General features: G+C 39.4%; 1 protein-coding gene across 1 annotated transcript in view; it reads right to left on the bottom strand.

Annotated features, from left to right (window-relative positions):
- The window catches only part of Caap1 (caspase activity and apoptosis inhibitor 1), a 54171-nt gene extending 41439 nt beyond the window's left edge, over window positions 1–12732 (bottom strand). Inside the window, exons 1-4 of the mRNA XM_085686254.2 lie at window positions 12382–12732; window positions 7951–8151; window positions 7068–7152; window positions 5670–5745 (exon numbers count right to left, since the gene is read on the bottom strand). Coding sequence (XP_085542380.1) covers window positions 5670–5745; window positions 7068–7152; window positions 7951–8151; window positions 12382–12660 — 641 coding nt within the window. The 5' untranslated portion in view covers window positions 12661–12732. The remainder of the gene's footprint in view (window positions 1–5669; window positions 5746–7067; window positions 7153–7950; window positions 8152–12381) is intronic.
- Window positions 12733–14374: the final 1642 nt, after the last annotated feature.

Genomic DNA, 14374 nt, shown 5'->3' with positions numbered 1-14374 from the left:
TGGGGCAAGCATACATGTAGGCAAAACACTCATTAAAAAAAAAAAAACCAAATCTTTAAAAACTTAACTACATTTAAACATAATAAAACAGTGTTTACCAGGGTAAGGAGAAGATAGGGTATAGGTCAAGGTGCATAAAGCTGTAGTTATACAGAATGATTAAGTCTAGAGCTAACGCACAGTATGCATCAGCTAAAACAATATACACAGGAAGTTTACTGAGCTAGATTTTAGATGTTGCTACAAGACACAAAAACCAACCATGCAAGGTGATTGATAGGCTTATTTGCTTGCCTAGTATTTATTTCATAATGGATCAAAACACTGTGTACTACACATTACATACAAGTAAAATGATGCTGAACATTACCAAAACCATTACATTTTCTATATATACTTATATGGTCATGTAATTTCTCTTTCAATTAGTAATATAAATTAAGCTAACAGATTTTCTAATTAGATTGTTTAGTAAAATTCCTGGAGTAAATTCTACATGATGAGCAGTGTAATTACTCACCTGATATACTGCTGGATTCTACATGTTAGTATTTCTATTTGCTTACACCTGCAAACCTATACTCACAAGTTGAAATAGCTTAAAATTTAAAGTATGCTTTCCTGGCACTACTTATAAGATTTTGGATATTAAGAGTATGCAGAAATCATAAGGTAAACTGAAAATCTTTTCATTTTTTTCTAGATACTATATGTACAGATATATCTGTCTGTGTATAGTAAGAGTTGGCAGTTATTATACATTTCATTTGCTGGAAATACACTAAACATGTTGACTTATCTAAGGAACAGTTCAGGTGTGAATACATCCATCTTGTTTTGGTGCTTCTTCAACAAAACTTCTTCACTTTCCAATTTCTCCTACATCCATCTCCATATTTTCAATTCTGTGGGGATCTACTTGCATTTTGCAAGAAAAGCATGTATTTAATAGTTTCACGGTAGTATATACAATGCCACATGAGAATTTTAATTTGTTTTAAGTGTACAGACACCTACGGAGCATACCCTTGCTTTCTAATCTTAACTGTTCTTCGCTTATTTCCTTCAAATCTTCTCTATAATATGGCCTTTACAAAGACAGAATTCAAAAAGGTTAAAGTCCTGGGTGCTTTCTATCTCTTTAGTTTTGACCTTTTGCCTTTGTCTCATTTTCTCAATGTTCTTTTAGTTTGTTACTTTTTCTTAGCAATGTGAAGAAAGTTCTTAGACTAATCATAAGCTTTTTTCTCTCATGTCCAAATGTTCCCTTTACACTGGGCAGTGTGGTGCTAGGAACAGAAGCCATTCTCAGCTTGTCTCTTGCTACATTTGGTAAAGATGAGGTACAACAGGAAGACTCAGAGTCAAGGGTAAAGTTGACTCTTCCTCTGCTGTTTAGTCTGGCAGCAGTAAGAGCTGCTTGGCTCAACTTCTGTGGGCACCCCTAAGGCATACTGGGTACCCTCAGTCACCATGCTCTGAAGAAAGCAGCACCAGTCAGAAGTTCCCCTACTCGATTCTAAGCCACCAATTTGCTCTCTAGTGAATTCAGTGTATTGACTTGCTTCTTAAAATCAGAACACAGATCAGATCAGCACCCATGCTAAAAACCTCACTATCATTTTAGGAACTCTTTTTTTCTCTAAATAAAGTTACAGTTTGAACCACTGTTGAGTAAGGCCTCAACAAACGAATTTAGCCCATAAGATCTTCTCTCATTATTCCTCCCTCTAGGGTCTTAAGGCAAATTTTTAACTCCAAACACGTAGTTTTTTGTTTATCCATGATAGGTCTCCTAAAACTGTGAGCTAACATATTTTTTGACGTTTTTCTGTAGCATTCTGCATTTATCTGCCCATCCTGCCTGGTTAGGACAATGATTCCGTTCCCATCATAACCAATCTTTTCACCACTCATCCTACTGAGTTAAGAGACACTGAATAGTGTTACTTCCCAAAATTACATTTGTACTCTAACTGTATTTCCTCGAGCAGTCCTATTATCTTGTTAAAGCTTTATTTCCTGTATTCTATTAACTTGGTGCTCAATAGAAGTTACTGAGTTCCTTTCAGTCTTTTTGTCTGCACGCAGCCTGGTCACACAATGAACATTCACTAAAGTGAAAAACAGAAGGTCATAGGACTTGGGAAGTTTAAGCACCAGATATGCCAAGCTCACTCTTCTGCTGAAGCCTGGAAAACGGTTTACCTCAATCTACCCACTAGTTCACTTCCCCTCAGATGAATAGAGCTCAATTGACCCTCGAAGTACAAAGCAAAATCCAAAAGGATACTATCAGCAAAGGCCTCTTAAGCTGCCTTTGCAAGCTTTGAGAAAAGAAAAACCTGTCTTTATTCTGTGCCTCCAATTTTGCTCAATAGCAGCAAATGAAATGCCCTGCCTTCATTCTGTCTGAAAACCTTAGTTTCCTGTCTTAGGTCTACAGGTTTGCTGATGTAGGTTATTCTGCTCCAAGAAGCAGGAGGAAAGAAGTCAGCAGCAGGAGCTAAAGCCGCTTCTCTCCAAATCCCCTCCCTTTCCCAGCACCTTCATGTTACACTCCAAGATGTCTCCTCATTCACAACTAAGAGGCTAAAAGACAATTTTGGGGAGTGAGTTGTCTCTTTCCAACATATGAATCCCCAGTATTGGACTCAGGCTATCAGACTTGATGCAAGTACCTTGGTCCAGTGATTCATCTCACTGGCCCTACATCATTCTTAGTAATAAAATCTGGCATCTCAGCTACTGAAGAAAGAGGCTGAGGCATGGGGTCAGAACTACTGAGCCCTGGAGCTCTTGCATCCTAGAGAGATAGATGACTGAGTGGTTAAAAGTGCATACTGTTCTTCCAGAGGACTTGGATTTGGATCCAGCAACCACATCAGGCAGCCTGTAACTCTGGTTCTAGGGCACTTGACACCCTCTCCTGACCTCCACAGACACCCATATACATATGCCATACACACAGCGACAGATATATACACAAGCACAAACACACACACAAATAAAAATAAATCTAGAAAAAAAGTCATTCAAGAAACAAATAATAAAAATAAAAGCTAGTATTAACCAGTAATTTCAATGAACTCAATCATCTGGCACATACCAGTGCCACTACTAACAGCAATGACAATTTGTGAAGTACAGGTGACATGTCCCTTATCCATGCTATTCAAACCAGTAGAATTCCAGGCTCACAGGGTCTATATTTAGTAACAGCTGTATACCAATTTGCCTGATTAAGACCCCTAAACTAAATAATCATCTCAAACCAGAAATTAAACCATTTTTGAGTGCCAACATACAAATCACGAAGTTCTAGAGCCTGGATTTAAGAGCTCTGGGTTAGAGATGCTCAGCCTCTGTTTGCAACTGCTTTGTCTACCTGACAGAACATGACAAAAAGTTCATGTAACCTGTCTGATCATACAGTGGGTTCCTGAGGACACTGCCTTTGTATCTATGTAAAACTTTTTTCATAATCATAATCCAAAAGTTAGATACTGAATTTTGTTGTGGTTCTAGGGGCTAAACTCTAGGGTCTAGTTGATACTAAGCAAGAACTCAATCACTCTGCTAAAATCCATAACTAGTCCTTGTTCTAACTTTCTTGGTTGTTTTGTTTGTTTTATTTTTTTTTTTAATGTATATGGGTATTTTCGTTGCATGTGTCTCTGGCCACCATATGCAAGACTAGTACCATGCAGGCTAGAGAAAGATGCTGAACCCTCTGAAGCTGGGATTCAAACCCAAGTGTTACCATGGTGTGAATGTAATTGGCCCCCATAATCTCACAGGGAGTGGCTTTGCTGGAGTGGGGATGGCCTTGTTGGAGGAAGTGTGTCACTGCGGTGGCGGGCTTTGAGGTTTCCTATGCTCAGGATACCACCCACTACTCCAGTCAACTTCCAGTTGTATGAAAGATACAGGACTCTCAGCTACTGCCCAACACCACATTTGCCTGAATGCTGCCGTACTCTCATGATAATGGGCTAAACCTCTGAAACTGTAATAGAGCCACCAATTCCATGATTTCCTGCATAAGAGCTGCCGTGGTCATATTATCTATTCACAGCAATAAAATCCCTAATTAAGACACCAAGTCTAGAAGACTTTTCATCCCCATGTTGTAATTTAAAAAGGACCAAATTTCTATTCTAATTGAGCAACCACTAAATGGCTTACACACACACACACACACACACACGCACAAAGTAGCAATATTGTTCAGGTGTGAAACAGTAAAGCATTAAACCTAAAAATGGAGGGAAATGAATAACGGGAAAATAAAAGCAATCAAGAAAAACTCAATTCAAGTTTCTAAAAGTAACATCAAGAAAAAAATAATTAAATTAAGAAATTGAAGGCTATGGATATACCTTGGTGGGACAATGATCCCTAGCATGTGTGAGGTTTGGGTTCAATTCCTGGAATTAAAATTAAAAGAAAAAGTGAGGAAAGGACAGAAGGGGAGACAGGATGGGGGAAAGAAGGAGAAGTGGAGAAGAAACTTAAAGGTACTAAAAAGGCGCAGGGCTGGTAAATATTTAAACTAAATAAACTGAGTAATGTGTGCTTCTGTACTAGATAAGGGTTAGCACTGAGTGTGTAAAGTGCACCTCTGTATTATAGAAGGATTAGCACTGAGTGTTTGTAAAGAAAAACTACTAAAATGACTCATTTAAAATGCGAACATTTGCCAGGTGGCAGTAGCGCACACCTTTAATCCCAGTACTCAGGAGGCAGAGGCAGGCAGATTTCTGTGAGTTCAAGGCCACCCTGGTCTACAAAGTGAATTCCAGGACAGCCAGAGCTACACAGAGAAACCCTGTCTTGAAAAAGCAAAACAAATTTCTTTTTCTTAGATTTATTTTATTTATGAGTGCATTGCCTACATGTAAGCGCACCACATAATGCCTGGTGCCCAAGGAGGTAAGGAGTGGGCATCAGGTTCCATGGAGTTGAAATTAAGGATGGTTATGAGCAACGATGGGGGTGCTGGGAATCAAACTGGGGTCCTCTAGAAGAGCAACTAGTGCTGTTAACTGCTGAGCCAATTCTCCAGCCCCTCTCTACACTTTAATGTGAAACTGTCCCTCTGAGTTATACTTACTCACTAAGATTCTATTAAACATGAAAAACTCTAGACTTCAGCTTGAACACGAAGTACTGATTCATGCACTCACTCATGCTCTGCCCGCTGACAGTGGTTCTCAAAATCTCAAGTACTTTTTACCATCACAATATTCCAATTACATATTTACAGTAGCAGTACACATATAAATAAATGCACATGTAAAAATAAATAGTTCAAAAACATTTTTACACATATATGTACATAAAGGTTCTCATACACACACGCGCACACACACACACCCTTAGAAAAACAATCATAATCTTCAAAGAGAGGCTGGAGAGATGGCTCAGCAGTTAAGAGCACTTCCTATTCTTCCAGAGGATCCAAGCTGGGCTCCCAGCATCCACTTCCGGCAGCTCACAACCAATTAACTCCTGCTCCAGGAGATCTGATGCCCTCCTCTAGCCTCCCCCACCAACATGTGACAACACACTCATACAAGCACACACACATTATTTTTTATAATCAAGGATCTTCAAAAAATAACAAATTTAGAAATGAAAATGAAAGTGTTTGTGTTTTAACTTACTGGCTGATTAAATCGGATGCCACCTTAGAGCCATCATCTGCCTCCTCTTCCATATCAGAGTCCAAACCATTGTCACCTTATAAAAAAAAATGAGCTACTGAAAACATGTTTATAAAATGGTTTTATCTTCTATAAAAAGTGCTATCTTTAAAAGATATACGTTTAAAAAGTTATAAAATATTTTTCTATTACTTGTATTTTTAAGATTGATTTTATCTATTTTTTAATATGTCTGTGTGTATATGTGTGTGACTAGGTACATGTGTGCAAATGCCCACACAGGACAGAAGTGGCATGACAGATGGTTATAAATTACATTGTGGGTACTAGAAACCACACTCAGATACTAGAAGAGCAACAAGTATGCTTAACCCTAAACCATTTCTCCAGTCTCCAGAGTTATATTTAAAATTGATTTTTTTCATTTGTCTTCCCTTTATCACAAACATACAAGAACATGCATGTACAAAATTAGAAACTACATACATATATATGTACATATTTCCAGAATCACACATTTATTTTTGTTATTGTTGGTAGTGGTGGTGGTGGTGGTATTGTTGGTGGTGGTGGTGGTGGTGTGTGTGTGTGTGTATACACATATGTATGCACAGTGGGAAAGATGTCTGCAAAAGCCAGACGATATGAGATCCCCTGGGGAGGGAACCACAGGAAAGTTACAGGCAGTTGTGAGCCACCTGGTGTTGTTACTCTGATCCAAACTCCAATCTTAACTACTGATCAATCTCTCCACCCTATTACTTCACATTAAAAAATAATAATAATATAATAATAAGTAAAAAAAATCAGTCTCTGTAAATGAAAAGTATCTGCTTTTTGTTTCTTCTGTGATACAAAATAAGAAAATTCTCTCAAAGGTCTAAATCAAACCAAATATATATATATATATAAATTGAAACTTCAAAATTCTAAAAGTTATCAAAGAATGATCGTAGTTTGGGAGACATAAATGCTGAAAAAATTACAAACAACTCTAATATTGCATCTGGGTCTTACTGAAACAGGAGAAATATGCTATAGTTCATTATAGGTTATAAAGACTATAAAGCAGAAAATATCTTAATTATTCTAAAGAAAATGCAACTTCATGGTGATTTTTTATAGCACTCCTCATTTTTTAAAAAAATTCATTTTATTATAGTGTACAAACATGGACTTATCTACATATTGTTTGGGGAAACCAAATTTGGGATTTTTTTGAAAGTTATATTCTGATATATAAGTTATATTTTTCAGTATAAACAGAAATAAAGATATTCTTATATGATTCCTCAATAATGAAATTAAAGTCACATTCAAGCAAGAGAAAGAAAACCTCAATATTTATGCAGAGAACTAATTAATAAGTTTGCAGAATGTAGAAATATTCATTCTTACCCTCAAGAATCTTCAAGATTTTTTTTTCAGACAGGAGCTCTAATTGTTCCTGGCATAGTTTTTTAATTTCTTCTACAGAACAGTTCTAAAGAAAATGACATTTAAAAAAAATTGTATTTATGTACTATAGCTCCAATATAAACTGGAAAACTACAATTATAAGAAAAATTCCAATTAGTAAATCTTATAACCAAACAAATTAAAGCCTTAAGAATATTCATATAAATTTTTTTATGGGATGAAATCTGAAAAGTTGTCAGTTGATATGAATCTTTCAGAGATTTGAAAGAATATATAAAAGTCACTTTGATCAGAAGGAAAAACTGAAGTACAAGTCAATCTTCCAAATACCCTTAATTGCAGACTACTCTATCTTTGGTAATTCTTACAGAACTGCAAATCTCCAGGGAGTGACTAGATGAGATACTTGCCCTTACAATTTGCTTGGGCTTCCTACAATCACAAAATCGGAATACCACATATTTCTCTAAAGTTTTCAGAAATGCATACATGAGAATACCTATAAACCTAGAATACCTAGAAACACAAGCTACTACAAACTATGCTGCCACTGTTACACAGCAGCATGCTATTCTTAAGCACTAGAAAGATACTATTATAGCTCCAATTAGTACCGTTACTGAGAAAGAATAGCATTATTTCCATGGGATCAATAAATGTCTTGCCTAAATATTTTTCTTTAAAAAAAGAAATGCTTGAACATAAAAGGTCACTTAAGGTTCTCCAAATTCTCTTCCTTGCATTCTCTCACGTAGCTTGTTTTAGATTAGAGCATCCAATCACACACTACACTCAGTGAAATGACTGCAACACAAGAAAGTTCTGTCTCCACGGTGTGCAGCCCACTAGTGCAGCCAAGTACCTTCAGCACATCAGGAAGCATCTTCTGCAACTTCTTCTCTCCTATTATACAGAAGCACTGCTGGAGCATTTCCTTTCTGTCTGATATATAGAAACTAACTGGTTTTAATGAAACAGTCAGATCCAGTCCACCTTCTTCAACATCACTGTGCTCTGCCAATAATAATTCTTTCTCCAGAGTTGGCAAAAGACACTTGGTTTCCTATAAGTAAAGAAATAAGGAATTATTAAATAACGCTATTTAAAATACTCTAAAGTGTTATACATGACACCATCTATTGTCATTGATTTATTCTTCATTAAACACTAAATTCCTTTTGCTTACACAATTATATATCTAAAGTCAGAAGAGAAAATTTAGTTGTTCATCCCTCCTTAATTTTACTCTCCATACTGCAGTTATCACAAGGAGTTGTAATAACAGAAAAACATATTTCACAAGACACAAATGAAAATATACTCCATGGGGACTAGTTTCTAAAATTTTAGACCTGAAGAATTAGATTTTTGTTTTGTTTTTCAAAGCAGGGTTTCTCTGTGTAGCTTTGGGGCCTGTCCTGGAACTAACTCTTGTATATCAGGCTGACCTCGAACTAACAGAGATCCGCCTGCCTCTGCCTCCCAAGTGCTAGGATTAAAGGCATGCGCCAACACCACCCGGCATGAGATTTCTTCAGGGACCTTTAATCCAAAAGCAATAAAGGCTTTGTCATTCTACTTAAATTCATATAACGAAATAAAACAGCAGCAAATGTTACAGACCACAATCACCAAGCCTTACTCCAACCACAAGCTATCATGTTTAAACTGTTGTATGATTTAATCATATTCAAAAAGTTCAAGCAGTTACAATAATTTAAGATACTCCTGAAATTTATACTTCCTGCCTTCCATAACTAGTTAGTCTTTCCAAATCTACTTCCAAAAGTCTTCCATAATCCTCCCTAGATTCTAGAGCCATGGAGCTGGCTTCCCCACATTCAGTATGAGACTTCAGTTACAAGATGAATTTTATAGAATGAGTCCTTATTCATCCTATTTTAAAACCATTAAGTGATTCCATGCTATCCTTGTGACACTATGTTCCACCTGGCCCTTCGTGCTCATATTTTTGTGTTCCCAGCACAAGGACCTTCTCTAAATCACTCAAATACAAACCTCCTTCCCTCGGCTCATAGAGACACTATTTTTGTGTATCTTTTGTGTAAGATTGCCTTTCCTCCCTCCTTCCCCTATACACCATATCACATTATTAACAAGTGAAGATGGAAGTCCAAATGGGGTAGGAAAGCACAAAAGATCTATAATAATTTTTATTTTTTCAATTTAAAATTTTGTTAAAATGAGTATATGATGTGTGAGCATTATACTCACACATGAAGGTCAAAGGACAACTTCTGAGACTAGATTTGCTCCTTCCACAGTAGTTTCAAGGATGGAACTCAGATGTAAAGGCCTGTGTAGTACCACTGAGCAATCTCACTAGCTCTTAAAATTTGTTTTATAAGAATGTCTTTTAGGGTAGGCAAGATGATAGCCATCTTTAATTGCAGCTCTAGAGAAGGCAAGGCAGATAGACCTCTGTGAGTTCAAGACCAGCCTGGCCTACACAATGAGTTCCAGGATAGTCAAGGATATATAGTGAGGCCCTGACTTAAAACAAACAAGACTAATTAAGCCTGTAAAGGCCTGCCAATGGTCAAGTTCTGATAGGCACATAAGGAAGATATTATAAACTACTATGGAATATACAAAAATTTCCCAGCTCAATCCACAACAGAAAATAAACTATAGGCTACTCTAATTAGGATTCATTACCCCTGCACTCCAGAGGCAAGTGGATCTTTGAGAGTTAGCGGCCAGCCTGCTCTAAGTAGTATCTTGACAGCCTGGGCTACATAGAGAGAGACTGTCTCAAAAAATAAACAAAAATATCTACCCCGAAGTAAAAATACTTCATATTACACATAAATGCAACACACCAAACAGGTGTACTATGTACTAAGACAGTACATAGCTTACTATTAACTAGCTTACTGATACTTAAACAACAAAATTAGACTGATACAATCACATAAACAGCATGTCAGGAAGCCACATGATAAACACAGACCCACGAAACCAGCTGAAATTTCCCTAACCTGACCAAAGTCACCTTTCGCAAGCTATCACAAATATACTTACTGGTAGATCCGAACTGTTCCCACTAGAGGTGGGTGTGTAGCTCGGTGCTAGAGCAGCTGTCTAGCAGACTCAAGGCCCTGGGTCTGGTACAGAAGGCAAGGAAGAAGAGAGGAAGGGGCAAGTCTAACTTTAAAAACAAAATGGGAAGAGAATGCCCATTGTCACTGCTACTGTTCAGTACTGTGTTAGGTTCTGATAATACAAAATGACTAGCAAAGAAAATAACACTAAAAAAGAAAAAAATTCAGTGTGAGCAGAAATATTACAGAAAGTCATTAAGAGAAAACAGTGTGATTAGGTAGAAGAAAATTATATAGACAGTTCACCCACAAGTCCCAATTTAAAAGTGTAATGTTAAAATGTATGAGGCTGGAGAGATGGCTCAGCAGGTATTAGAGCTTGCTGCTCTTCCAGAGGACAGAAGCTCAGTTCCCAGCACCTACAATGGTCTTAAAATCACCTATAGTTAGCTCCAATAGATCTTATGCCCTCTTCTGTACTCTCTGGGCACCTGCAGACACGTGGCACACACTCAAATGGGAGGCATAAACAACACACACAGACACACACGCACGCACACACTTTTTTTAAATCTTAAAAATACTATGAGAAGAGTCGGCAAGGTGGCTCAGCATGTAGGGGTGCTTGCTGCCATCCTGACAACCTGAGCTCAGTCCTTGGAATCCATGAACTGTAGAGAACTAATACCCGCAAGTTGTCCTCCGACTCCACAGTTGCTGTGGCACACACACACACATGCACAAAATAAACATGAACGTTGTTAAGTAGTATAAGAAAATACACAATTATTTTATAAATTGTAAGATCTTCCAAAACACAACATTCAGAAGGCAAAAGAAATCAGCTCTGGCTACAAAGAAATCAAAGGCTCCTGAACACCTTAAACAAAGGCGTAGCATTTCCTGTGCAGGCTACACAAAAGGTTAATATAAACACAAGTGAGACTTCTCAGTGAAAGACCGAATAAAAGGGAAAAAACCAGGCCTGCTTGTGAGTTTGAGGCCAGTCTGTTCTACAAAATCCAAAATCCAGATCAGTAGGGACTAGACAGTAAGACCCTGTGTCAAAAAAAAAAAAAAAAGTAATATTCACTTGGTCCATTAATCGAGGACAGCTCTCGAAAAGAGAAAAGACAAACGAAGGTATGGGACACACCTGTAATGCCAGCGATCCAAGGACAAAGGCAGGAAGGAGGGTGCTAAGATTGTGGCTAGGGCGCACAGACAGCAAGTTCTAGGTTAGTCAAGGCTACACAGTGAGGGTGGAGTGTTAGGAAGATAACATACACTAGTGAAGATCTGCAAAGAATCGTGAGCACGAAGCATTTCGTCAGTATATCATATGCTGCTAGGAAGCAAAGCAAAGGGATTCATTGTTCTTTAAAACGCTATACTTTTGCCTTTACAATTTCATTTCTGTAAGAGCTCTATGTCTATGTAAGTCTTGCACAAGATCCATGAACAACGTTCAGTTTGGTATTTTATGTAAAAATCAAGAAAACTAAAAAGCTAAATAGTAATCAATAAAGGTATGTGGATACTAGGAAGTCCATAAAACACACCAAGTATGTAAGGAACCCCATTCAACGTGGGCATATTACCCAGTTATGTAGGTGCAGCATAGCAACAGAACGTATGCAAATAAAGTGACAGTACGAAGGGCTTTCAGTTTCTGCCTTTACTTCTTACTTCTGTTTCCGATGACTTTTAAGAACACCTTCGTGTTATAGTAAGTTACAAACTACTGTTTGAAATGGTGGTCTCGCGACAGGTTGACGACACATAAAAAACATCTTTTGGGACCAGGTGTTTAATTCAAATGAAAGAAATATGAAATGCTTGCAATTGTGACTGTGGGTAAGACTCGCAAATTTGGGTCTTAGTTGTTCGTGTTTTTCATGTGTGATGTGAAAACAATCAGAATCCGTTCAAACGGTAAGGTATGATCAGTGCTTACACAGGCATTTGCGACTAGTTCCCATCCTACGGCAAAACCACGAGTGAAAAGAGCCACGAAAGTTTAATAGGGAAGGGGTACTGGGCAGTAAATCAAGAAACTTGGACGTTCAAAACACCGGGACGGGTTCAACCGGACGCAGAATCGAACCGGCGGCCCGGGGAAAGCCCGGCACTAACAATGAGCTCCTGTGCGCGCCCGCGCGGCTCCACAACCAGGCTCTTCGGAAGAGGCCGCTGCTCCGGGGGACGGCGCGAGGCGAGGCACGCACCTGCTGCACGGAGCCCGAGACGCTGGAGGACGAGTCGGTGCTCCTCCGCTTTCGGCGCTCGCTCCGTTCCGCGCCGCCCGCCACACTCGCCCCGCCGCCGCCGCTGCTGCCTCCTCCACTGCCTCCGCCGCCTCCCGCACCCCCGAAGCAGCCGCCGCTCCCGCAGCCGCCCGCGGTACCGCCCAGCACTGGCACCAGGTCCGGGGCCGCGAGCGCAGCGGCCGCCTCCTGCCCGCTCCGCTTGCGCCGCTTCTCCCGGGAAGACTTCTTCCCCGTCATGGTCCCCGCGCCGCAAGCATCGGCGACAGCCGGCCGTCTCTGCAGCAACGGAACACCGCTTCCGTAGCGGCCGGCTGTGCTGGCGCAGGCTTGACGTCACTTCCGGTGCCGGCGCGTTGGGCCGTGTGTCGTTTCTAGACGGAGGCGGGCCGCTGTGCCAGTGCTGAGGTGGGCTTGAGTTTTGGGGGTGACGTGTGAGCCAATAGGGCTGTTTGTTTTTCTTCAACCTCTGCAAAGATCCGAAAGTGGATTTTTTTCAAGAGCTCTTTGCCGTACGTGTAGCTCTTTTTAGTGTCTCTCAGCTTACAGATACGTCCCTGAGTAATTTTCCGTTGCCTTCAAGTTCCACGCGTGATGCCAACAACGATATAACAATAAAAAGAATTTCAGGGGAGAAGAATGTTTTCTCTCACTACGACCTCATTTGAGCATTTTTTTTAAGTGTACTTAAGATTTGTTTAAGAATAGCGGTCTTGCGTTTTCGTGTCTTTTCTCATACTAATTTCGAGGCATGATTCCATGTTAGTTTTAAAGAAATGTAGAGGCGGGGAGAGTAAAACGTTTAAAAAGAAAGGCTCTAGCTGTGGTATTGCAGTGTTTAGCAATGTGAGCTCAAGAATTTATTAGAGTCAGGAAAATGGCCACCTGTGGAGATGAGGTTTGGCTGCCTCAGTAGAAGTTCCTCAAATGGTCTAGAGAGAGGGGCTACTTTGTTTCTCTTTCTGACGTGTTGTCTAGTCAAACCTACAGCTCTTGGCAAAGCGTCTCTGCGTCTAGAATTGGTGGGATTAGAAACACACAACACTGTAAACACACAACTTGGGAAATCTGAATTTGAATAGGTTTGTGAATTTGATTTTGTTGTGACTGCGTGACATAAAAACCACAACTCTCCTCTTAAAGGTCACTATTTGGGGAACACGGATTTAGGTTACTCCAAACTTCATGTTCCAACTTTTTTTTTTTAATAGTTTCACTGAACAAAGATAAATCACAGCAAGTTTAAAATACATTACTGGGGGCTGGAGACATAGCTCAGGGGTTGAGAGCACTGGCTGCTCTTCCAGAGGACCCAGGGTTCATTTCCCAGCACCCACATGTTACTGCCTGTAACTCCAATTCCAGGGGACCTCACAGCCTCACACAGACATACATCAATGTATTTAAGAAGAAATTTTAAAAAAATAAAATACACATTAGTGGATACACCCAAGAGACAGACAGCCCTATTGCAGCACGGAATAGGCAGGAATTCCAAGCAGATAATAGACAGAATAGGTGGAGTCAAAGAGAAGCCATGTAGTTGCCAAAGGAGACAGACACTGGAGAACTCTACTGGTAAACCACAAGCCTCATGGCAAAATATGAAATAATAGAAATGGGTTAATTTACGATGTAAGAGCCAGCTAGAAATACACTTAAGCTATTGGCCAAACAGTATTGTAATTAATATAGTTTCTGTGTGATTATTTCGGGTCTGGGCAGCTGGGAAGTGAACAGCAGTCACCACCAACAGGGCAGGTTTGCTTATAGTCAAGGCTGGCCTGCAACTCTGTATAGTCAAGAAGGACCATAAACTATTTCTTAGTTTTTCATTTTGTTTTCTTTTTAGATTGTTGTATTTATTATGTGTATGAATGTGTTGCATGCATGTCTGTGTGTGCACCACTCCAGTGCCAGGTGCCCCCAGAGATCAGAAGCAGGCATTGGATCC

Source organism: Myodes glareolus, chromosome 3, assembly GCF_982192425.1.
Source record: "Myodes glareolus chromosome 3, mMyoGla1.1, whole genome shotgun sequence".
NCBI lineage: Eukaryota > Metazoa > Chordata > Mammalia > Rodentia > Cricetidae > Myodes > Myodes glareolus.
This window is presented reverse-complemented; position numbering and strand designations above follow the sequence as displayed.